This window comes from Chamaea fasciata, unplaced genomic scaffold, assembly GCF_029207755.1.
Source record: "Chamaea fasciata isolate MVZ Bird 193981 ecotype frontalis unplaced genomic scaffold, bChaFas1.0.hap1 SCAF_3, whole genome shotgun sequence".
Taxonomy (NCBI): domain Eukaryota; kingdom Metazoa; phylum Chordata; class Aves; order Passeriformes; family Sylviidae; genus Chamaea; species Chamaea fasciata.
Window position 1 is genome coordinate 89748084 of NW_027094088.1, and position 25945 is coordinate 89774028.

General features: G+C 37.2%; 1 protein-coding gene across 1 annotated transcript in view; it reads left to right on the top strand.

Moving 5' to 3' along the window:
- The window catches only part of BMP5 (bone morphogenetic protein 5), a 56821-nt gene extending 41670 nt beyond the window's left edge, over positions 1–15151 (top strand). The window contains exons 5-7 of the mRNA XM_066180550.1: positions 7164–7240; positions 9113–9223; positions 12883–15151. Of these exons, the coding sequence (XP_066036647.1) occupies positions 7164–7240; positions 9113–9223; positions 12883–13032 (338 nt within the window). The 3' untranslated portion in view covers positions 13033–15151. The remainder of the gene's footprint in view (positions 1–7163; positions 7241–9112; positions 9224–12882) is intronic.
- Positions 15152–25945: the final 10794 nt, after the last annotated feature.

Below are 25945 nucleotides of genomic sequence, written 5' to 3' on the forward strand. Positions count from 1 at the left end.
TCTACAAGTAAGCAAATCAGTATTTTGTGGAAGGAATTTAGCCTCAGGATGGGGGTCATCTATTTGAGGAGAAGTGTTATGAGCAATATTATGAGAAAGTACTTATATCTGTCTCATAACCTTGACAGAGGCAAGCTAGAGACTACTCTAATGCAATGCAAAAGCCTTTCCCAGATCTTTTGCAGAAAGATAATTTTACCATAACACCCAAAAAATTACTGATGAATTGCTAAAGAAATCAAAGAAATTATTTAAATAATTTTTCATATTCCCTGGAAAGCCTGCTAGTTTTGAGAATCACATTATTTTGGTGAAGGGATAACACACCTAAATACACAAGATACCTAAATAGAAATATCACACTTTCGGATTGAATCCAGTGTATCTAGTGCATGAAAAAATGAGAATTGAACAGATTTCGTAAGCCTCGTTGATTATAGCAGGAAAGCCGAACACAAGCTCTTTGCTGGTTTAACCTGGGAAAAACACAGCTTTGTCACATGCTGGCAAGTTGCATTGACATAAGAATTACCTCAGACAGAGTTATCTGTAAGTCTCAAAGTACTTCTCAACTTGTCTGTGCATCCAGTTGTGCTCCAGACCTGTTGTAAAACAAGAAAAATCAGGACATCTCTAGTGAATTGCGCATCATGAAACAAATTTTCTTCTAATCTCTTTAAAGTCTACATAAGCATAGAGTACACCACTACATATGTTGATCCATGGAAGATCTATTTCAAAAGAGATTGCAGTTCAAGAAAACCATACTGCTAAAACAAGATCAGGTTAAGAAGCAGTGGCACATGAAATTGCATCAAAATCAGAGGCATTGACCATTGCCTGGAGAGGGAGGCAGCAAGATATAGGCAGGCTGGAAAAGACGGCAAAGCTGAAGGTAGATAAGTGACCGCAGCTTCACACAGGAACATCCTCTGTGGCAAAACTCTTTGGAGGTGTAGCTCCTGCACTGTGGCAAACCACATTCCATGCTCCTTCCTGCCTTGCAGTTTGCCTCAACAATCCCCACGTCACAAATAAACAGACTTTTTTTTATTTGGATGTCATTAATGATTGTTCACTGGACTCCTCCCACCATGGACGATCCAGAACACTTTTAATAACTACTTCAACAATACTTATGAAATACTGTGAATGAGCATGCTGAAGGCTACAAAGGTGATGTGCAGGTTCTATCCAGATGTCACCAGTGTGTAAAAAAGGCATAGAGAAGAGAACATGTTCTTATTTCTCTGATCTCTGAGTCTTTTCAGAATATAGTCCCTTCTATGCTATCAGAGAAATGTTATGTTCTCCCTGCTATCAGAGAAAAGCTATGCTCTTTTTCATCTCTTGTCCAGCCCCAGGATCTGGGGGATATACTGCATCCCTTCAGGTTTGTGGAGAAGGCTAATTGTCCAAATTCTCTACAGCTTCAGTAATGAGCAGAATTTCAAAAGTAAAATTCACCACTTCACATTTAAACACAAAAGTTTTTGAGTAAAAATCAAAGAATTTTTTCACATCATCTTTCTCATGGAAGACTGTCAATAGACTATATTTAATTCTCATTCACTCCTTGATGCAAGACACTTGACACAGTGACAGGCAAAGATAATTTTGTGATTTAGGTCTTTTGTTTCTAAGCTTCTTCCATAATCCTGTATCTACAGCATCTAAGACAGACACTGACAGTGAAAAATGCTCACTTACATAGCCAGAGGTAATGTAGCCAGACCCAGAGTGGTATGCTGTCATTCACATATGACAGGCTTTTGATATTTCTCTCTTTATACATCAGTCTCAACTTTACCAAAATCATGGCTTCACTTTCTCCTTGCTTCATTCTTTTTCATTTTCTCTTCCTTTTCCCCCTTCTCTTTTTTCTTTCTCTTTTTTTTTCTTCCTGCTTACCTTTGCTCTTGCCTTTTGTAATTTGCTTTTGTCTCTTGCCTTTTGTATTTTTTCTCCTTCTTTTTACTGTCTTATTTTTTAAGTTCTTGGATTTCAGCAATTAGCTTTACTGTGTTCTCAGCATGTCAAAAAGGAAAGCTCCACTGGACAACTCAGCTCTTCCTTCCCAAAGGACAAGACTTTTTAAAATTGTTCATGAAGTTTCATGAAGTCATAGAATGTTTTAGGTTGCAAGAGACTTGGTCTAGTGGAAAATAAGGGGAGTCCCAGCCCCTAATAGGACAGTTGGAAGTAGATGATCTTTAAGGTCACTTCCAACTAACATTCTGTGATTCTGTCATATACACAATCACAATATGAAGAAAATAAAATCTTATGTATCCATTATTATAACACCTAGGAAATTGTTGACAATCATCCCTGTGTTGCTAAGAAATTCAAGAGCAGATGACATCAATGCAGTGTAAAGACAGACAGAACTAAGCTTAACATTCAGGCTCTACCTGCCTGCCACGCACAGAGTATTAAACTCTTTTATATTTACCCAGTTTTATTTTTGTCAAACTGTAGATAGAAGAAAAAAATAATTTAAACCCCCAAACCAAAACCAGACAGGTTGTTTACAAAGTGCGTCACGTAACTGTCCACTAAAAAAAAACCTGGTTTAATTTTAATTTTTTTCGCATTGTCTAAAAAGAGTTGCAATGTAACTGGGCACTGGAGAATATCCACATTTAAATACTGATGAGTGACTTACACCAGGAAACTAAAAAAGAAAGCTATATAATTTTTGTTCATATGGAGGTAAAACCAGAAAGAGTACTTAAGGCTACATTTTGTGTATGCTATTGAATGGTGTTACGCTAACTGATTCAAAATATAGTAATTTTATTAGTATTACAATAGTAAATTAGTATTTAAAATAGTAAACTATTGTAATAGTTTGTATAAGCATGTTTTTATGTCTTTATTTCCCCAGGAAAAAAAAAATTCTTATATTTTGTTTTCCTCCTTCCACAGCTCTTTCTGCTATATAGGGGTTTAGATTCCAACTGCAGTCCCTGAATAGCTGAGAAACAATGTTTTCTCAGTCATAATAGCCTATGGTTTTGATTCTTGACGGAATAAGCATATGGGCCTTGAAGCTACAGTGTGTGAAATTGAATCCTTAGCACCACATCTTATTATAAATGCCACATTTGATACCTACATAAAATGTTATATTGCACACAACATTTGTCTTACATGAAGGATAGAATTCAAGGAAGGAATTCAGACTTTCCTGAGTTTCACTTTCTTCATAGGTGAATGGGTTAGATGTCTTACAGTCTGTACATGCTGACCATTTTATCAAGTGTTCTGGTGTGACTACACATCATTTGAATCTATATTCAAATGGCTCAGAATATCACAACAATGATGACATCTATGCAATGACTTGCATACGTATTAATCAGAATTTCACCTTTAACTGTGGGAACTTCTGCTACATCCTGGCCCCAAAATTTCTGTATGTGCTCTTGAATATGAAAATGTCACTTCAGAGAAAGCTGGTAAAAACACAGTCTTCAGCTTTAATTTGTTTGCCTGTCTGGGTGCTCTAAAAACCGTTTCACGACTTTCCTGGCTTTCTCATGTACATCTTTTCCACATTTTTCAGTTGCAGGTTTTTTTTTTTTTTGCAAAGTGACTTGTTTTCTATATGTATGAGTTTTAAATTCCCTCTAATAGATGAGACAGAGAAGCTCAATATTCACCTCCTATGAGCACTGATGTTAGTGAAAATGAATGTATAGATCCTTGTGAGGAGTGATCAGTGAACACAGCTCCATCTTTTTTAAGTCCCTTTACTTTCAGCTACCTTCCCTGTACTTCTAGAGTGTGTGCAGAACCCATTAGATTATTACAGACAACTCAGCACAAGGTATGACTCAGGAATTTTGGTTGTATTAAAGACATATAGTTTTTTGAAAAATTGAGTTGTCTTAGGGCATCCTGCCTTACTTCCAGTTGCTACGGCAAAAAGACATAGATATCCCATGGGATGTGGGTGTATATTTTTACCCTGCATGCCCTGGCACAACTGAGACTATCTGAAATGGCAACACATAACCAGCTATACGTGGAGAACCTTTAATGACTGTCGTTGAAGGTCTAGGAAAATACCACAGGAGAGAACACAGTGTTTGTCTTTAAAAACTATGAGAATTTGAGATATCATAGCTTAGAGAGCCTAGCTTAACATCCCTGATGCCTGTTTAGTATTGCAAATGGACATATCATAACTTGTGGACAGCTTTGGACACAGTTTTGGGAGTCATATTGGGCCCGTGTGTATTCAATAGAAAGTAGGTACACAGCCTGTTTAAAAAATAAAGAAAAAGCCCATTCAAAGAGCATGTTACCAATAAGAGAAAAAATTGTGTATTTTGAATGACGTCTTGTCAAGTCTCTTCCGGATCTGGTTCAGTCCAACCTTTTATTGGTAATTTGGATGATGGAGCACTCCTCCCAGATCTCACATCCTCTGTGAACTTCCCGAGAACACATTCTGTTCTATTGTCCAAGCTACTAAAATGGATGTTAATACCAGTACAGACCCTTTAGGGACCTCCCTAGTAACCAGCTGCCAGGGGGACTTTTGGGCCCAGCTGTTTGGACCCAGAAACTTAGACAAGTTTCCATCCACTATATTCTTACCTATCAAAGTACTCTTACCTATCAAAGTTATTGACTGGTCTGATCAATTTGACTCAAGGAATACAATGGGAGACCATATTGAAAACCTTCCTAAAAGCAAAGGGATCAACACCCAGAGCTCCTCAAAAGCCCACAAAGCTAGTTAGATCAGCACAGAAAACAGTCAGGTTGGTTAGGCACAGTTTGAACTAATAAATTCATGCTGACTGTTCCCAAAACACCTTCTTGTTCTTTGTGTGCCTGGACAGTTTTCATGAGAATTTGTTCCAAAGACTTCCCAGAAACTGAGGTTAAGCTGATTGGCCTTCTTGAAGATGGGTGTGACATTTTCCATTTTGAATCATCAGAAATGTCTTTTGGTGCATGAATGCTCAAAAAGGGCAGGAAGTGACTTTGCAGTGTTGGCCAGCTCGTTCTCCACCCTGAAATTCATCCGTTCTGCTCACATGGACTCATGTATCTTCAAGCTGCTTAACTGATTCCTGGCTCTATCTCTTTTACTGTGGGTAGAGCTTCAGCCAGTAGGGTCAGGAACTTGGGAGCCCCGAGGGTAAATCTTGCCAGTAAAAAACAAGACAAAGAAGTCATTGACTACATTAACCTGTTCTGAGTCCTTGTTGCTAGGTCCTTTGTTCTACTGAACAACAAAGCTATATTTTTCTTATATTTTCCTTTTGCTATGAATGTTCATGTAGAAGTGCTTCTTGTGGACCTTCACATCGCTCACCTTTCAACTCCAGCTAAGCTTTAGCTTTCCTAACATCCATCCCTAGATACCCAGGCAATATGTTTATATTATTTCTGTGTGGTTCATCCCAATTACACATTAGTTTTTCTTCCTATTTGAATTTGATTTCAGTCAAGATTTTCCTAGACAACCACAGTGGATTTGTGCCATATTTGCTTGACTTGCAACAGGTTGCAATGCTGTTGTTGATGTCACTCCTCAGAACCTTAACTCTACTCTACCATGGTTGCTGCAGCCCCATCATGCTGCAGTTCTCATCAACATCCTCATCCCCAATCTATTCTTTATTCATTGATTTGTATAACTGCAACAGACTCCTAAGGCTGACAAGGTAGGAATATATTTAAAAAAAGTCTGGAAGCTGATTACTTGACAGTGTGGTTTTACTGCAGAACTCCTCTTCTGGGTTATATTACTAGAAAACAAGACTGAAATAACTATTTTTCTTTATTTTATACTGTGTTTGGCTGTGGCCATCACATCTTTGGAAAGACACCGAGAAGCTGAAGAGAACCCAGAGAAGCAATGGCAGCAGATATCAGGATGGCTGACAAGAAGCACTTCACAAATTTGCAGAAAAACTCCTCTAGGCCATGTATTTGGAAGAGTTTTCTGCAAAGATGATAGAGAACTACACAGATTAGTTCACAGACTGTAGAAGGTCCTTTCATTTTATGTGAAAAAGTAGTTTGTCTCTGAGTCTTAATTATTCTGAAATTTTTCAGAGACCCTCTCATTTCAGTCTCAACTGTTATAATGTTAAAAAGAAACGTGCCTAAAAATATTACTTTTCTGAAACTGAAAGATTTGTTTCTTTTTCCATGTCTTCCTTGTTACGGTTTTGTGGAATTTTGTTTGGTTTTTTGCTTTTTCTTGTTGTTGTTGTGAATTTTTTTGTAAACTCCTTCCCCCCCCCCAGAATGGTTATTTTGGTTCAAAAAAGTCGCCTTAAGCATTCTTGAATTGGAAACAGAGGAGACAGTCTGTACCCCCTGTTCTGCCACATGCCTCACTTATGGCATCACATGAATAGGTCTATAAACCAACTTTGGGGGCTAATGTTATGAAGGCATGACCCTGTTCCCTTCCTTTCCTGTTACTTAGGAGCAGTAAGGAACAAGTACTAGAATTACTCCAGGAGTCAGGTTGTCATTCAGAAGCATGTATAGAAGTTTCTCAGTGTCCTTCTATCCTGACACACCTCTGACAGTGAGCTTTCAGTCCTTTAAAAAGCACTTGTTAGTCTACTTGTTTACATTAGTACTAGCAATTAAAGATCATCAAGTGGTGAATATTTCCACAATATAAAATTTATAAGTACAATATGTGCCACTATGTTTTTACATAAGAGACTTTTGGAAATTCCCTTGCTTTGGGACAATTTTTATTGTTGTTAATTCATCTTTTGAATTGGGCTACTTTCTTTACCTGGATATTAAAAACATGCCAACCCACAGATGATTTCCCCATATTTTGGATCAGGCTCTCACTTGTCCTCTTTGATTACCAGTGTGGATATTATTAGAGATGTTATCCAACTAGCCAGCAAACAGACATCTTGTAAAGCTGTTTCCCCTAATGCTGTATGCATTATTTTGCCAGTGTACAGAAATTGTATCAGTCTGCCCGTGCCGATTCTGTATTTCCAGGCTTGCATCGCCTTTACAACTAACCCTAGGGATATAAATGACAGCATGGTTTTCCTTTCCTTTGTACAGCTTGGTAAGGATCTCAAAAATAGCTAAAGCTTATCAGTTCTAGCAATGCTTCCAAATGATTTATTAATGTTATTTACTTTCTGTAGATTATAACACAAGTGAGCAAAAGCAAGCATGTAAGAAACATGAACTTTATGTGAGTTTCCGAGACTTAGGATGGCAGGTAAGATCATAAATGCTCTTTCCTAACGGTTCAAACTGGGACAATCTGCTTGAAAGTCCCCCATTATTTACACTCTGTTTTCTTTATGGAAATTGGTATTACAATGATGAGAGACAAGTTCTTTAAATGCATTTTGTAACAAATCCTTATCAGTATTGTTATCACTACAACTTTACTTTTTTAAGCTCTTCTCTCAAAGATATTGCATTCATTAGAGCTTTATGATTTGAATTCATTCACATAAAGATACATTTAAACTGCTGCTCAGGAGATGAGTGAATCTACAGTAAATGAAACCAAAATCCTCACACCAAGTAATGAAACATTTTAAATTTTCACTAGTTCAGACTTAAACCTCTCTCGTTCAGTGCTGTCTGCTGCAGGTCATAGAGATTTCACTGGGGTAGGGTCCTCAGGAAAATAAATCTTGGATCACTGCTCAGTGATCTTTATGATACCATAGCTAATTTTATGTAATTTTTGAGGAAAACTCATCCTGCCATACAATAACAAAAAAATAATGTACTTACAGTAAAAGGTCATGAAGTCAGAGGCAGGGCATTATGGGAAAAAAAATAGAGATCAGTCTAGGGTTTTTTTCCAGAAAGCAAGGAACTCTCTGTAAAGAAAGAACAAGAAGGCCTTCAGCAAAGCTATAACTATTGCTTATGTAGGTAAGAAGTCACAGATGGTTGTCTGTGCATTTCACATTTCTCTGAATTATTTTAAAACAACTCTCCAGGAGCAGAACAAGCCTATGAGGAGACAAAGTATGCTATCTCTTTAGTGACAGCTCATCCTTTATGTACCTAGCTCAGATTCTCATATGGTCTCATTATGCTGTCTGATATTTCGTAGTATATTCATCCCCACAGCAGCCTGAAGAAGCAGGCAGAGGCTGTTTTCCCAAGTTTGCAAAGTGTAATTACCCTGTCCAGGGCCGCAGAGCAGGCTTGTGTTATTGAGCTCAGGCCACTGAACAAATAAGCCATTGTCTCCTGATTACAGTTTGGAGTTTTTTTTCAGATATCAACAGTTTTCTTGTTTTTTTTTGTTTTTTTTTTTTTTTTAATAACAGTAAGTTCTGGTATGCTCCAATATATGCTGGGCTCTCAGATCGGTGGCCATAGTGGCCACAGTAGCCAAAGAAAAAAGAAAATCTATTTTTAACACAAACACCACTGTAAGAATTAAAAGTTTCCGCTAGAAAGCTGTACAATACAATACTACACTGTACAATATTTGACCAGTGAAACATGGAATGAAGTAAGACACACAAAAAAAAGGTACAAATCCCAAGATGTAGCTACTCGTACCTCTCTGCCCTTCCTGCAGCACTCCCATTACCTGGCAGAGGAGGAATTCAGCAAACTAAACACACAGCTTTCATTGACATTTTAAAATATTTTCCCTCTTATGGTCTTTTGCCTGTGCTGTGTTGTTTGAAATACTGAAAATGTATGATTCATTGACATGCTAACAGGTATCATTAGCAACACTCAGTCTCATGCAATAATACATTTAATAGTATTGAGTATGCTGAAGGAAGAGAATGCATTTTAATTGCTTTTTTTGCACCAAGAAGTGCTCAAGATTTTTAGTCTGGAAAGTAAAAGTTTCCTGCAAATATATTTTAATCTTTAATCTCCTTTATAGCTTCATTAGTTGGTATTCAGTACAGGTTTTTAGGTTTAATTAATTTTCATCTCAATTTTGCATGAACAAAGCAAATACTTAAAAAAAAAAAAAAGCATTCATTTCACATGCCACCTTCTGAAGTTCATTTTGTCATTGAGCAAACCTTAGTTTGATATAGTTATAAATTCCCCGAGTGAGAAAATATAATGAGAATATAACTTGTTCCTGTTTTAGGATTGGATTATTGCACCGGAGGGTTACGCTGCATTTTACTGTGATGGAGAGTGTTCTTTCCCCCTCAATGCCCACATGAACGCGACAAACCATGCCATTGTTCAGACTCTGGTATGTCTCTGACTGTTTTATAGTTGCCTATGCTGTTGTTTGTGTCTTTGCTCACTCTGACTCTTCTGCTTACCACTACTGAATTTTGATTATTTCTGGGTAAATCATAACTCATTTCAAAACCTGCTTTAATGATTTTGTTGGGGAGAGGATGAACTGCTCGTAGTGGCCCGTGTGGTAGGTTTCACCTCCATTTCAAATGCAATAGCACATGAGAAGACTGTCTTATATTACTGAAGAATTGTGTAGACAGGAACCAAAGGGGCCCCCTGGTCTGACTTCCAAGAGTTTTTGCAGCTTATTGAAGCTCAATGTTAACATCTACATGTTATACCTTCCAGAAATGATGACACTTGGCCACTCTGTGGATCTCTGTTGTCAACTGTTGGCAGACATTCTTACGCTGTAATTTAATGTGAAGCTTTGCAAACAGATGCATTTGCATGTAAGAAATTGTGTTCAGTCATGCCTGGCTTACAAATGCAATTTAAAAATAAGTGTGTTTGGATCTGTTGCTCTGCCTGGTACATGTAAAAGGGGATTTGCAGCCAGATTTCTGCCTCTGCTAATTCTTATGTTAGTCCTGTGCCTCAGCTGGAGCAGCCAAAAAGATGATCTTAGTTGAGGCAGCTGGCTAGGCCTCCTCTACCCCAGCAGTGTTCAGCTACAGAAATCATGACCTTTAGACTATGACTAAATGTAATGCTGTGAGGCCAAAGTCTGGTCAGTCTGGTCAAAAACTGATTTTTCACCTGTGCCAGCTGAAGAATTGGCTCTGAATAGCACTGGTATTAGCAGAATGATTAAGAAGGAGAGAAAAGAGAGATAATACACAAAGAGAGAGTCACAGCGTGAAATGAGAAGAGGAAAGGGTTGTCATCTCCAGTTAGTTTCTAGAAATTTCAAGGCACTCAACTGAGATTAGGAAAACATGAATTTAAGGTTCCATTTGATTTAAACTGATAATGATAAGGTATGATGACCATCAGATTATGCTGATGAGTCTGTCCAAGGACAATGATCTTTTTCTTTTATTTTCACATTAAAATCTGGACCTGAAAAGCCTTTCCCCCTTGAGGAATGAGTGGAGTTACTGCCTGGGACATTGGCCCAAACAAGCCCCTGAAATTTAAACCCCACACCAAAAAACAACCCAAAACCAAACAAGCAAACAAACAAAAATAAAATTTGATTTCTTTCTAATGGAAAACAAATTCTGTTTGTGAAAGTTGCCAAGTATTTCTACATGAGAGGGACATTTTCAAAAACTCAGCATGTGCTGAGACCTTTTCCCTTCCATTCAGTTTTTCATTTACTCACCTTCTCCAAGTCCAGTCACCAATGCAACATTTTTCCTCTATACTAGAATTCCAGTCAGCAAGATTTACAAAAAGAAGGCAAAATGTCAGAGGCTGAAAATAAGTAGAAGTGTGTGAAGGAGTTCAGGTGAAGGGGAACAGAAAATGCCAGTTGGCAAAGAATATAACAATGTTCTTAGAAGACAATGAGGAACAGCATATCTGCAGCCCTGAGCTGAAAAGAAGTAGGTCAGCAAAGCAATAGTTTAGTATTATGCAAACATTGTCCAGAAAAGTTGCCAATATCACTGAGATCCCCAGGTTAGAGTTCCCTCCTGCAATTATGGACTGTTAAATAAAAGTTGGCTCAGTGCTACTTTCTCTTGTGTGTCTTTCCTGTTCAAAAATGGTTATTTTCCCATTGTTAAGCAATGTGTGTAGTTTGTCCTATTTTTTAAATTGGATACTTAATTTTTCCTCTTTTTATGGCCATTTTGAAATTGTGTGTCTCCCTTTGCATGTACTGCACATGCATTCAGTGCGGCCAAAAAATCATGAGGCCAATTACATTTTAGCTGTACATAAATTAGATGAGATAACAGTAGTTGAATGCTTTCTGGTTTAAATTACACAAAATTCAGATTTACACAAGGTGTGCATATGGGGATGGCTTGGGAAGCAATTATTCATATGCTCCACCTAATCCAAATGTAGTCACCTCCTGGCCATACTGATTACACCATTCTGAAAAAGTTTCCTCTTTGGGTTGGGAAGCGATTGTCCCTTGGTACCCCTCCAGACTACACTGATTCTTTTTTATTTTCTTTTGTAACAAGAACACAGGCTAGTAGCTCACTCTCTCTCTCTCTCTCTCTCTCTCTCTCTCTCTCTTGTTTTTCTGCAACTGAACTCAGGCAAACAGACAATACAGATGCATATAAATAAACAATAGGGTGCATTTAATGAGCTCTATAAACTTTCTTCTCTCCTGCATCATCCTCAGAACAGGCATGGGGTAGCATTGACTTCCTGGTCATGCAAGGCAGTGGATCATCAGGTTGGTTTGCACTGAATTTGGGGTAAACATTTGAAAAGGCTGTGCACATCACTTCCATGGGGATATTGTGGGGCCATGGATCTTCCATCAGGGGTGGCAGGGGCTGGTGGGACCAGGATTTATGACTGGACAAATATCTGCCCAGGTCAGGCACAATAATTTTTTTCTCCAGTGCTTTGCTATTCATTTGTTAAATAGTTTTAAAATGTGTGTCTAAACTGTTACAAAACAGCTACTTCAGGATTTATTATTGCTCATTTCAAAGGACCTTCTCATGGTAACTGTTATGTAAAATCGTTTCCTGATAGACTGTTCTCTGTTTTCTGGCAAAGGCTCTGCATTTATATCACTGCAAGACAGATGGCTCTAACAGATTTGCAAAGACTTGACATACAAACAGAACCTATTACTGCTGAAGTCTTCACCCATGCCTTAATAATCTCTTGCCCTCTCCATTACAACTCCCTCTTCTCTGGCCTCCCCAGTTTCCAAGTCTTCAGCATGTGTAGAATATTACATCCAACCTTCTTTCAAGTACAAAGAACTTGTATTTCCCCCATTTTATTTCCACTAGATCTTGTTTGCTCTGAGACACTTCTCAAAATTGCTTTCTTTCACTTTGACCTTTCATTGATATATGTCAGCCTGGTGAACATAAAGACTTCTCTGCCTCAGCCCCTGCCCCAAATATTCTGTCCAGCTGGCACCCACCTTATGAACTGATTCTTATTTCAGTGGAAGTAGAATTGGATGCACTGATACCTAGATAAGACCTTAAAATGCACTCATACTGTCTGACACCCCACATCTTACCATTTCATAGGCTGAAAACTGTTTTGTTATGAGGCTTTGCCTGCACAACCCTTGCTGTCTGCAATAGATTTTCCTCCACATTGAGCCCCCAACACAGGAAAGCATTTTAGCTCATGCTGGAGTCCTGGTGAGACCCGGGGCTTGAGCATTTGCTTCATGTTATGCCCTGCCCTCAGCAAAAATGGTACAGACAATACATTTAAACGTTCTCCTGAGCAGCTGCCTAACTCCAATTCTCTAAATTTCATCTGAAAGCCAACTTTCTGTCTTGGCCACTTCTCATTTATCTCTCCATCTGCTTTTATTGTATAACTCTGCCCCTGCAATTGAAATCAGAAAAATGTGCTGGAGGTAAGCCGTACTTTAAAGTCGCTAACCGAAGAAAATTTGTGACCACAGCCCTTGCTGAATTGCAAAGACATGTTTTGCATTGACATTGTCCTTGCACCTCTCTGTTTGATATATGAGCGATGTATTTATCTGTCTTTCAGGTTCACTTGATGTTCCCTGATCATGTACCAAAGCCATGCTGTGCACCAACAAAACTGAACGCAATCTCCGTGCTCTACTTTGATGACAGTTCCAATGTTATTTTAAAAAAATACAGGAATATGGTGGTGCGTTCATGCGGCTGCCACTAAAATAAAAAAAAAAAAAATCTAAACCAGAGGGTTTTATTCAAAATTGTAATAAAGTCAAGATATGAGCATTGCTGATGAAAAGGCAGGCCTAAATTTATTCCATTTCATGTCGTCTCTCATTTAATTGTACAATATAATGTATATAGTAGTTTTTATTTATTTAAAAGTATATAGTTTCTTTTGAATGAGCAAAATTTCAGAACCATTTATTTAATGAGTCACCTCACTATGCAGTAGAAGTTCACTAATGAATTTTTTCAATTGACCATACTGAAATCTGATTTATCCCATTTCTCTTCAGTATTGTAAAGTAAAGCCTTTTTGTATAGAGTTTTTTTTAAACTAGGAACTCCAGATCTTCCGTAACTGCTTTGTATTGTTAGAGGAACTAAAATGCATTTGTTCATATTATGCCAATGAAAACTGTGGCAAGGTATTTATTTAGAAAAAGGCACAGGAGGAAAAAAACTAAACAAAACTGCTAGGCTAAACATACTTTTTCTTTTAGAAGTTCTGCTCCATTAGAAAAAGTGAAATGTTGAACAGTGTTTAAGTAAATTAATAGCAGCTAAAAAAAATTTGCACATAATCATTATAACTATTTTCTTTAACAAGATGAGTGTAACTGGAGGAGTAGGTTACTTTTTGGCTTGTGAGCTGCAGAGTTTGCAAAAGGTTCCAGGCTTCAGAAATTCTGTGTAGACAGACTCTTGCCTCTATCTATGACTTTCCAAGTTAACCCTAAAAACTGAACCACAACATTCTTACCTCAAATCATATCAGTCCCTTATCTACAACACTGCTCTGGCAGGTATTTTTCTAATAGTGTAAAATAAGCCAAAACCAAACAAAAAATCCACATGAGCCTTCCCATTACATATAAAAGTTACTATATACACAAAATATACAGAATACAGGGTATGGAAGGGCTTTGCTCTATTTAGCTTTCACTTCTGGATGTGTTTTATGAGTGTGCAAGGTAAGGCACAGGGGGTGCAGTAGTTGTCACTTTTTTAATCAAGAATCTTATGCCTGGTAGTGGCTGTTTTCAAGAAAAGATAAAAAACACCTTTCATAAGAAGTTATTGTGTAACTTGCAGCCTACTCGCAGTCCCATCTGCTTTTCTATCAGGTGGGGATCAGTTTAAATAATAAGATTCAATATTGGATACTTTTCTCTTTATTTAGCATTAACTATTGTAACTTTAATAGTTCTTAAATCCATTTAAATAACTTTTTCATTCCAATAAATTTTGGCCTCAAGTTGAATCCTTTGGCTGTGAATTACACAACCAATTACAAATGACCATTCCCGTCACCACTACACACAGGTTTATTTTATGTTAATTACACTTAATATCTTTGAGCACCCCTTTGTTTTAGTGTTATGAAAATGGGAAAATAGAAATGTTTTTCTCTCTATTTTGTGGCTAATTATAACATATGCTTTTATCATGAACTGCCTTTGTTAAAAAATGCTTCCTTTAAACCATTCTCAAAGAGCTGCTAAAAATGAATAGGATTTATAAGTTTCTTAGACAGTCTGTTCATGTAAAGTCTGACTTCTCTGGTTATTTAAAATATCTCAGAAAACTCAGATGATTACAGACTGATAAAATCAGCATGTGTGTGACTGTGTGTATGCATGTGAATAGACAGCTGTCGTTTTTGCAGAAACTATTTTATCTTGCACTTGGAGTAATACATAAATCTGTTCTTTGCATACACTCAATTAAAAAAAAAATAGGAGTTCTGATTTCAGCCTTGGGAACTCTTTTCTCGTAATAGAACAGTTCCATTTTACACTCCCATCTGTATTTTAAACTGACATTACCTACATATCTACATTTAGCTGCAGTTCATGCACAAGAATGTATAGGAAAAAAGGTCTGCATCTGAATTACCATTTTAGAAAAGTTAATCTCCTCTGTTGTCTTCAAAAAATTACTGGTTTTTTGTATAAATTGGGTAGGTGGATATGCTTTTTTGAACTCAATTTATTCTAAAGGGAATTTGATGGATACTAAATTTTGGGTACATTAAGTAATATATTTTTAAATAATGGTGTACCATTTTGAGACTAAGATGCTGAAGATTATTGTTATATTATTCTTTAAAATATGCTGTTGGAATATATTTCTATATTTTGAGACATAATAAACCTGTAATAACATTTTCCTCTGCCGTGGCTTTGCTTCTTAGATGCATGACAAAATGACACTGACTTGATGTATCCTTTTAAAAGGAAAAGCAGGAGATCATCAGTGGTTATGGGCAGATTTTGTTATGGTTCATTTTTAGTACAGACATTTTGCAAAATTACTTTTATTTTGTTGATTCTTAAACAGCAGATGGTGAACCATCTACACTACTAATAAAAATCATACCTTCAAATCATACCTCCAAGTACTAGTACTCTACTCAAAATACACAGAAAGGAGAAATGGTTTTTAAAATTCCTAATAAATCCATAACTGGTCATTCCTCTGTTTGCAATAAAGGATAGTGGCACCGAACTTTCTGCATGCTCTGGAGAAGTAAATAAAGGCATTTTTTCGTGTAAACCTGTTCAGATAAGCTCTTCTTCAGTAGTACCAACTAAATGCAAGACTTTTTGTTCTTCTTCTTCATCCTGTCAAATACCTGTTATTTTATATATACTTATGCATAATATATACACACTTACATTTAATGCAATCTGTACATAATTATGTGAAAACTTACCCTTCTCTGTAGCTATGTTCATTTCTCTAGTTATGAAGACTATTCCATTACCATTTAGGACACAAGAGCTTTGCTCTTTTCCAAGTTATTTAAGTTTTCAGCATTCCTAACAACTGGAACCTTAAGGACTGAAAACCCAAAAAACCCCTCAGAATTAATGTTGCAAAGCTGTCTGGTAGCTGACAAGATAGCAATACATTGGATCAGGGCAAAGCCCAGCTAGAGAGATCTCGGAGAGTGGTTGGTGTGGATGCCTTCAAACAAAATGATGATCATACTTGGTTCCATTGGGTGTCTACCTGAAAGACCCTTCGGACTGACATGTCCTTAGCAATGCCATGACTCTTCCTTCTGCAGCAGGCTGTTTAGGCAAATAGGCATTTGTGTGAGTGATTAGGTAGGTAGTGAAAATGAAGCCACATTGAAGCCAAATGAGGCTGTCTTTCAGAATAAGAAACCATGCCTTTCTTGCTGCACATGAGAGAGCAGCAGTTTGTTTTGCATACCAGGATGTATAAAACTATAAAAAAGTACTTAGTCTTTGCATTATGAGGTGAGTCAATTGTCAGACCATTTGGGGCCCCATTTTGGTAAATGGTAGATCCATGAGTGGTGTGAGTTACATCCATGCTGTAGACACCTTAACTGAGACTCTCTTAGGGACCACGTAGAAAAGTTGCTTTTTTGGATTGCAACCCACCTATTTCTCTGCAAAGACTACAGAGTAGGTTTAGGACAGGGACTTTGCTTAGTCCTTATTTAAGCAACTGTAGCCAGTGACAATCCCTGACACCTTAAAAATAACATTATATTGTTGAAAAAGTTTTACTCAGATGTTTATTTTTTATGTGAAAAAATAAACCTTGAGAAGCCTTTTGTTAGGATGATGGGACGGCACACTTTTGCTTTGAAATATAATTTTCTCTACCATTTACTGGGGAAAGGTTTGATTGCTGACTGTATACTTCTTCTGTTTTGTTTTGGTTGGTTGTTGTTTTTTTAGGCTTTTTTGTCAATTCCTCTTTTGGAAAAGTTTCATGATAAATTGAATTTGACTCAAAGATTGTTAAAAAAAGTCTGAGGCTTGTACTCATAAGACTTGGAATTGTTTCAGCAATAATCAAAACATTCTAATTACCAGGACTTAAAATCATGTTATTTGCAGACTCTACAGCCTTTTTGCTCACACATTCAGCTGTGTAGAGGGAGAATCTGACATGTGGTGCCTGAATGACAAACAAGCCACATGTGAATTATACAGTATTATCTTTTACTATCTCATCTGAAGTCACAGAACTTTCAAAATGTGATTTACAATGTGTTACTGAATTCTTACTCACAGGGCTTGAGCTTGATTAAAAACAAAAGAAAACTAAACTAAAAAATGCAACAAAAACAGCAAGAGGAGGTTTTCTTGCCATCTTAATTCATATAAATCAGCATCAAATGTGGTATACAAGGGGTCATGAATCTCATGCGAATTAAATGGGCCTTTTGTATTCTCTTTTCCATATTTACAACACATGACATAGACACTTCTCCCAACTGCTATATTTCCAGCTAAATGCTTTCTGTTCTCTTCCTGTACAGTTTTGCTTCCAGTAGGCACCACTGATTATTCTTATTAATATGAATGAATATTTTCATTGCTTTAGCAGATGTTAATACTTTACAATAGAAGTATGTGTTATTAGTATTGCTAAACTTTACATGTACAGGAAAGTGGAGAGGCTTGACAAAGAGAAGAGCAGATGAGATGCAGTCTAGGGAAGAGTCTTAAGCCTCCAGTGCCCCAGTGCTCTAAACCCTGCTGGCACACTCTTGGTGAGGGATGTGTACACTTGGCAATTCTGTCCATGAAGCTCATAACTTCAGGGAAAGACAGGCAGTCTTAGGGGTTACCTGGACGTATACTTTGCACGTACAAAATGTTTTTCTATTTTCATGGTTATTTGTGTAGAGAATGTAGAGCACACCTTTCCAATGTGGGAGTGGTCGTATTTAAAAGCTACTTTTAGGGAACCAACACAGATTATCTTTCAGTAGATCTTGGAGCACCTTTTCAGCAGGGTCATAAATCTGTACTGGTAGAGTTGAAGGCAGTGTTACATCCCTCCCTTTTCTTACATTTTCCTCCTCCTCAGTGGGAAGTTCAGCAATGTGTTAAGACTGGGACTGTGTTCATATCTGTATAGCAGGGGTTCTCAGGCCAGATGTTGGCTGGAGATGTGGGAGCAACATTTTTCTAGGGAACAGCTCTCAGAAAATGATATTGAAGCAGAGATATGGGAGCAGATCTTCTCTGTAAAACTTGTCTCCATGTCTTCTGGGTTTCCAGCTGACTTATGAGCAGAAACACTTGTGAAAATGAGAAAGGTCTTTGACTAAATTGTAAGGGGAAAACTTTGTGGGGATCTTTCTGGCATCTCTGCCCTCATACATTCTTTGACAGAGAAGTCCAGGTTTGAACCTGGAGCTACTTGACTGCAGAGAGACCAAATGTTGGACAAGACATGGTGGAGAAACACAGCTCCCTAAACTGATCTAATTGGAAAAATAAAGCTTCTCATGGCTGGTTGTTTTCTTGGTTGCTGAGCTGTTCTGCCACAAGAATATGTTTTCCCTTTCATTCGGGCAAATTTTTACATCCACCGCTGGGATTCCTTTCCAAAATTAGTGTTTCTCCCTTAACCTCTGCAATGGCTCTTTTCAGCCTTCTCTGCATGTTATCTGTTTTATTATTCAAGACTAACAGCTCCCCCTGGGAGTGCTCTTTCCTAGGCTGTGCTGCAGGGACAGAACAAAGTCAAGACCTGCCAAGTCAGTTACTTGTTTAACTGGGATGTGAGAAATCTTTTTGCTTATTTTTTCTTTCATTTCTGCATGCCTTTGGATTTTTCTTGGTTTGCTATAGTGGTATGGATTCTGGTGGATAAAAATACATAGGTACGTGCATGGGGTCCCATGAAACCTGCTTGTGAAAAGGATTTGTGCATTTCGCAAGAAACAAAACCCCCTAATTGGTTTCATCTTTGAAAATTGAATTAACATTGCTAATTGTATTCCCCATAAAGGAAACTAGCAAACTACTGAGCCTGAAAATGTTTCATGTTTTGAAATCTGATTTAGTGAAAATTTAAGTTTCCAATTAGCAGGACCTATATTGTGTACCTCAGGACATATATCCAAGGACCAGATCAATATTCTCAGATATATTTGTGTACACACAAAATATATCAAAAATTAATAGTGCCTTTGAAATACTTGTAAACATATTTCTGATTCTTTCTGTTTACCCATATTGGACAGTGAGGTAATAAGAATGGTATTCATGCCAGAATACAATTAACTCCTTATTTCTCAGATTTCTTCTCCTTATAAAAATGCCTGATGCTTTTACTCTTCCCTTTCACTCATCTACAACAAAATATGGCTGCAGATTATGGGAAATTAATTTCATGCTTCAGAATTGAACTGAATGTGGAAGTTCCCAAACTTTATTTGAAGCTTTAAAAACAATAACTAAAGCAGTTTTTAAAAAGTTTTTTTAAAAGATCCTTGCAGATCTGCAGAGCTCACACCAGTGCTGTAGAAGTGGCCACTGGGACAGAGAAGCCAGGACTGTGTTGACACCTGGCATGCCCCATCAGCCAGGCAGGGGCTGTGGCTGCAGGGCACTGATGCACTCAGTGAGGAGCCAGCAGCCCACATTTGTGGGAAGGAGCCTGGAAGCTGCAGCGTTGCCTTCTCTAACAGTGCAGACACAGGGACTGTCCGGCAAGAAAACACAAGTGTCTCGTAGAATGGTGCACAGTAGAGCCCACTGAAAATGCTTGCATTTAATCATAAAAGTGCTTAAAGATACGGCTCTGTTTCAAAAAAACAGAAACACATTCATTGTGAAATTCCCACCCTGGATAAAATTTCTCCTGACATTTCTGAGTGAAGCTTCACTGACATTTTCACAGAGGTTTGCTCATTTTTGGCAGGAAAGAATTTGACCCCTCTCTTCAATCATGTTACACCCCATTTCCACTGACTGTCTCTTTTCCCATTCTCTTGGTTTTTCCCATGATGTAAATACACACTGCAATAGAAGCAGCAGTGTTCCTCTGGATTTACTCTAGAATAGCTAAATACCTAATAATAGCTAAGAATAGCTAATTGCAAAATATTTCCTACAATGTTTTCCTCTCATTCCTCTGAATCTTTTCCCTTAGCTGATCTTTGATGTTGAAAAAAGCTGTAAGAAATGAGCCAAATAATAATAATTTTTAAGGCAGTAATCATGTGAAAAATACATTTTAAAATTGTTTAATTAGTTAACTAAACATGATATACAGCTGTTATATCATTGTCCTTAGTCATTAGTTACATGGCACTGCCCTGACTCTAAGCATTAAGGCCTATCAGCCTTCCAGGAGAGCAGTCTGCTCGAATTTTCAAGCAATGTCACGCTATCGAGCTGTTTCATCCCACAGATTTTTGCCATTTTTTTAACAGATTGTTCCACTAGAAGTTTACTCAATACAGTAACATTCTTCAGAAGGGCACTGCTGTGCAGCCAGGAATGGTAACCTCTTCCATTAATGTATTTGGATCATGATGAGAACACCTGTCCCCAGTTTGGTTTTCTTCATGTACATGCACATTCCTTATATTCTAGATATTAAGAACAGCACTATGGCTTTTCTAGCAAGGAAGAGATCTCTGTCAGACAGTAAATCTCATCATTGGTTCTGCCTTTATAATTTAGTTTTCATGATTGTCCAAAGACTGCAGAATCCATATCACTCATATCAATTATAACAGTTAGCTTTTCTGTGGACTGCTCTAATTTCATGTGTTTCTAATCACCCTTTTGTTGCATAGGTAATTAGTATGCTCCTTTACTTGCAACCAGATGTTTTTGTAATTACATGCTTGTTTCCTCATTTTTCCACCAACATCGGCTTTTTCTCCTTCGTAGCCACAATGCAATCATTTCACACTGCAACCTCCCTTTTTTCCCCCTTAAAATGAAAAAAAGGAAATTATTTCAAAGCTATTTCTATACGACACAAAACAGTGATTCTGTGTAGATATTTAAGGTAATAATGCTCCAGAGGCCATGAAATTGTATTACTGCCTATTTCCAGGTTTTTTGCAATACCAGCAGCAACTCAGTCAGAACCCATACATTGACATGGAAACACACTATTGTGAGGTAGAAATACATAAAAATATTGTTGGTCATTTGAGAGTCCCTGATATGAGCTAAGATCCAAATGAGTGTGCAAAAGTTTGTGAAAGGCAATTTAAAGTGTGTTTTCCTGTGCATTTCTCCCTCGATGCAAGCAAGCCAAGGTGTAAATTAAAGGGTGTCCCAGTGCATACATTTCTCTGACATGTATTCAGTGAGATGCAGAAATTGAAATCGGCTTTTAATTTACACTTAGGGTTTACTTTCTCTTGCATTTTCCCATAGAGACTCAGCTGCTTCAAAAGTTCTGTTATAATAGCACCATCTTCTGACTAACATCCTGTCAGGAGAACTTCTGATTCTTTGGTTCATTGCAACTTTGAGGGCCCTGCTTCTGTGAAGGTGGCTGCTCCCCTGCTTTATGCAGTGCTCCAGAGATGCAGTGAAGTGGTTAACCATACAGTTCAATCATCTGTGCAGAGCTGGGAATTCCTTAATTTTGGCAGCTCAATGTTGAAATGTACGCACATTTCCAATGAAAATTAAATTAAAACAGAAAGTGTTCTGCTGACATTTTGATGCTGACTCAGTTTTGTATAAGTAAGAACCACTGACAGCACTTGCATTCTCAGTCTCTTCCAAGCTCAAGACTGTATGCTAGATATTTTGAAGAGTCTACTACTGTACAAATACAGCCCAGCTAGTAAACTTTTAACCTTATTTAACCTCTGCTTATGCACAAAGATGTAGATCTTCAAATTACTAGAAATTGTTGGATAGATTTTGCAAGAGGAAATTGTATCATTTTCATATCAGACACACTTTGACTCTTGGCTGCGTTCTAATATGTGTAGGTTGTTTCTTCCCACTTCCAATTGGATGGTAAAGAAAAGACAGGAGTGACTGTCAGCTCACTATCAAAGCAATTTAGTAAATTAATTTTGGAAAGGGTAGAGACTAATATTTGTAGTCACTTATCCAGTTCATTTTATGTAAATTATTAAAACTTCAAATACAATTTATAGGGCACAACACCAGCCAGAAGTTTCCTTGGTGCAAGAAAATGAGATGGGCTTAAAAGTTCTGAGTTGCTTCCCTGCTGCTATCATTGATTCACAATGAAACTCTGGAAAACAAGTATTCCATATCTGCAAGAATTTGTCATGCATTCATAAAGGACAAGTGAAATTAATTAGACTTTGTGAGACCTTTTGACATTCAGAAGCAATATGCAGAGCAAAAATAGTGCTATTTGTGGCATTAGATGCTGCTGTTGGTTTGTTCCTGAATTCTTATCTGCCAGACACTTCTTTTAGTGATAAACCAAAATTTTCACAGATATGTTTGCTTCTTTCAGTTCTCATTTGTAATACAATAGTAACAAAATTTACTGATATCAAAGGAGAATTAAGAGGATAAATATCTTAATATTAATGAGGGGGTCAGATAACAGATAGTTCTGTTTGCACATATTTATTATTTGCATATACAAATGCAAGTGTGTAACATGCAAAACCACATGCCATCTGATATATTTCTTAATTAAAAGAATATTCCTTCTTTAGAAAATTGTATCTTTTTTCTAATTTTCATTTCAATTCAAGGTACTAATTTTTTCTAATACTAAAGAACCCCTTTAGTCATAAACAAAGAAAAGTATTCGCTCAAGCTATTTTTTTTTTTGTTTATTCCCTTCAAGTGACTTTCTCCAGTCTATGAAATGCTACTGTTTATGTTCTCAGAATTTTCTAGATACTGTGAAAAAGGCTGAAAAGTATAATGTGCAGAACTGATGACTCACTGTATCTGAGAGGAATTTACTCTAATTAGTGACTTAGCGGGATGATTCATTGCACTGTAGCAGTCTTTGCAGAATTTTACATGTTAATGCAAGGTGCAGGGCAGAGAGAACTGAGACAAATGCCTAAACAGACATTGTAGCTGTGTTCATCTTTATTCCCCTAGTGACATAAAAGTGAATAAACCAAAGAGAAATATATGTTGTTGGTTGTAGTGACATTCTTTACTGCATAGCTCCATTAGGATATTGAGTGTCACTAAACATGGAGTAGTCTGGTGCTTATGCACAGTCAGGGCCATCTACAATTGTTCACTTCAGAAACTTTCCTCCAAAGTCCCGGTGAACTCACTGGATCAGAATACTCACTGCTACCATTTCTCCACTTAAATTCAGAACATTTAAAAAAAAAAAAAAAATGGCTGATGTAACTGTAGACCTCATCTAAAAGGTCAAGAGAAAGAGAACTATCTTAAAATAGCTTGGAGCAAGACGACAGACTCTGCATTCAATTAAAGTATTAGTGACATGAAACCTCCGGATGGATTTAGTTCTTACGTTGGTTTCTAGCTATACATATTTGTTTCATCTTCTGCACAACAAAAAGTAGGGTCAGAGCACCCCAAGGGACCAAAAGCCCTTCATCAAGAATGTAGATGCCCCAAAAATCATAATTCTCCTAATTTTCTTCTCAACTTCCCCAGCTCTAACCCTGTTTACACTGGTGAACTGTAATGCATATTGAATTCGCATTCAACACATTAGTGGCTCTACCATGCGCATCCCTTTGATATATAAGCACTTTTCCTCTTCACACACAATCATTGGAAAATGGTTTTAGATGTCTATTTGTTAACATATGTTTCCAGCATTTGTATATCTGTGTGTCTTTACATGTGATATTTGTTTTTCCTGTGCTTTATTTGTATGCACAGATAAAGAAAATGTGTGTTGTTGGGGTACAGATTGGTCTTTGGAAAGGATGTTAGCCTTTTTCACTCCATCTATTTCAAAAAAGCAAAGAGTTGCTGGACGAAACAAATTGGTTTATGGACTCAGTATACTGCTGGAAAGATCAGAACACAGTGTGATGGTCCCAAACTCTACATTTTGTTTTCATCTTTCTGAATTCCCTGGAAGTAGGTAAAGATCACATGGAAAAAGCCATGTCTCTCTGGGAGATGGATCTGTGCTTGGCTGATTTGTGGCTTCTCCAGACAGCGTATGCAGCAAAGTGTTCTAGAGTAGAACAAGACTCTTCTCCCTGGAGGACTGCACATGTAACACATGCTTTAGGGCTCCCCTGTCCTCTTTTTTCCAAGTCTTGCTGTTATTTTGGGATTGCTGAGCACTGGTGTTTGTCCACCTGTATCAGCTCAAATTGACACTGTCAAAAGGCATCAAAGACTTTGCATGACAACAATTGCTTGGGCTTGTAGTTTGGTACTACTGTATATTGCTTTGCTTATTAATTTTTGAGACATCATGAATAAGACTAGAAGCTTTGGTCCTTGAGCTAGATCTGCAATTGGTGCATTTTGGAGCAGTGTTATTGTTTGGCTGGTATCACCTAGACTTTTGACACTGTCATCTTATTGCAGCAGAGAAAAATGAAGCTTTCCCATGTCATACAGTGTTGTGTGCACAGAAAGAAAACCTGGATTCAGAATATACCCAACAGCAAGCGTTTTTCTCAATGACAATTTTTGCATCTTTCCAAGTAATGGAAAGATGGAAAAAGCCCAGATTTTAATCCCATGTGTTGTACTGGCAATGGAAAAGTCTTGAAATTTGATTATTTCTGATCTTACTCTTGTTGTTTTATGAAAAGCTACGCATGTTGTAAGTTAACAATTTTAATAGGTGATTAATAACATAGGTTTTATAATTATAATATAGGTAATAGGAAATCTGATTAGAATGCCAGTATAAACTCTTTTTCCTCTTGGTTCTCATGAAATTTTCTGTTTTATTTCTGTTGAAATAGTTTGAGAATTAAGCCTTCCTCTTATGGTTTTTTTTTTGTACCTAATATTTAGATTATTTTTCTCATTTCCCAGAGATCAGACATTCACAAGAAGATATTATTAATAGTAAAACACAATGCATGAAAATGCATAAAGATATGATCCTCTATTGTCCTTTTGGCTAGCAGATTTTTTGCTACAACTCCTATAATTTCATTTCAGACTTTTTCACAAAGGTCTGAAGAATAAGTAAAAGTATGAAAATGGCAGCCTGTTGGTTTTGCTGCATGCTCCTTAGGGCCTCACTCAGAAAGGGAGAGAAATCTAATCAAGATTTGGATAAAAGGGCTTTATGGAGAATAAGATATTATGGATTGGGTTTTTTATGTCTTTTTTAAGAACTGGGAAACAAGATTGGAAGAGGCTTAACAAAGTAAGCACTGTTATATAATCAAAAAAAAATTATTCATAGACATGTATTTTTCAGCCATTTATTCTAGCACTATAGTAATAATAGTTATCAGAAAATAGAATTTATGACACTCAATTACAATCTGTCTTTCAAAAAGGCTCTAGCTGAGTACTAGATAACATGGTGCTTAATAATATATGGCACTTGGAATCAGGAGTCTCTTGTACATCATAGAAATTATTACAGCCCTTACAATTAGCCTTGAATGGTTTGGAAATAGAACAGCTAAAATTCTCAAAGATACCCATGGGAATTAAGGATTTCCATAACTTTTTCAAAAGTACATTTGATATCATGATTTAGAAACCTCAGATTGATATAGGAAACCAAATGTTATTTAAATGCTGCAAAAACAATCATCCAAACATAAATTCAGATAAACATTAAAATAGGCATCACTTATAGGCAACCCTTAAGTTGCCTGAAGTCTAATTTCTTCTGATAAAGTTCCATAAAATGCTTAAATACCTCCCCTTGAGAGGTACTTTAGTACTAGCTACACTTGCTTAGTAGCCTGATGCCTTAATGTTTACAGCAGGCATTCCCTATCTGTTTCCTTGCCGGCTCAATGGGCTGGTGTGCAATCATAACCTGCCTTACCTTTTCCATGATCCCACCCTTTGCCACGGTCCTGACCTCTTCCTCTCTGAGTGTTTTTGGCCTTCTCTGTGATGAATCATTTCAGCATGCAAATCTAACAGGAAATGTTGGATGTGAAAAAAGGTGGTTTTTTTCTCTCAGCATGCTGACCAGGATCAATACAACACCAG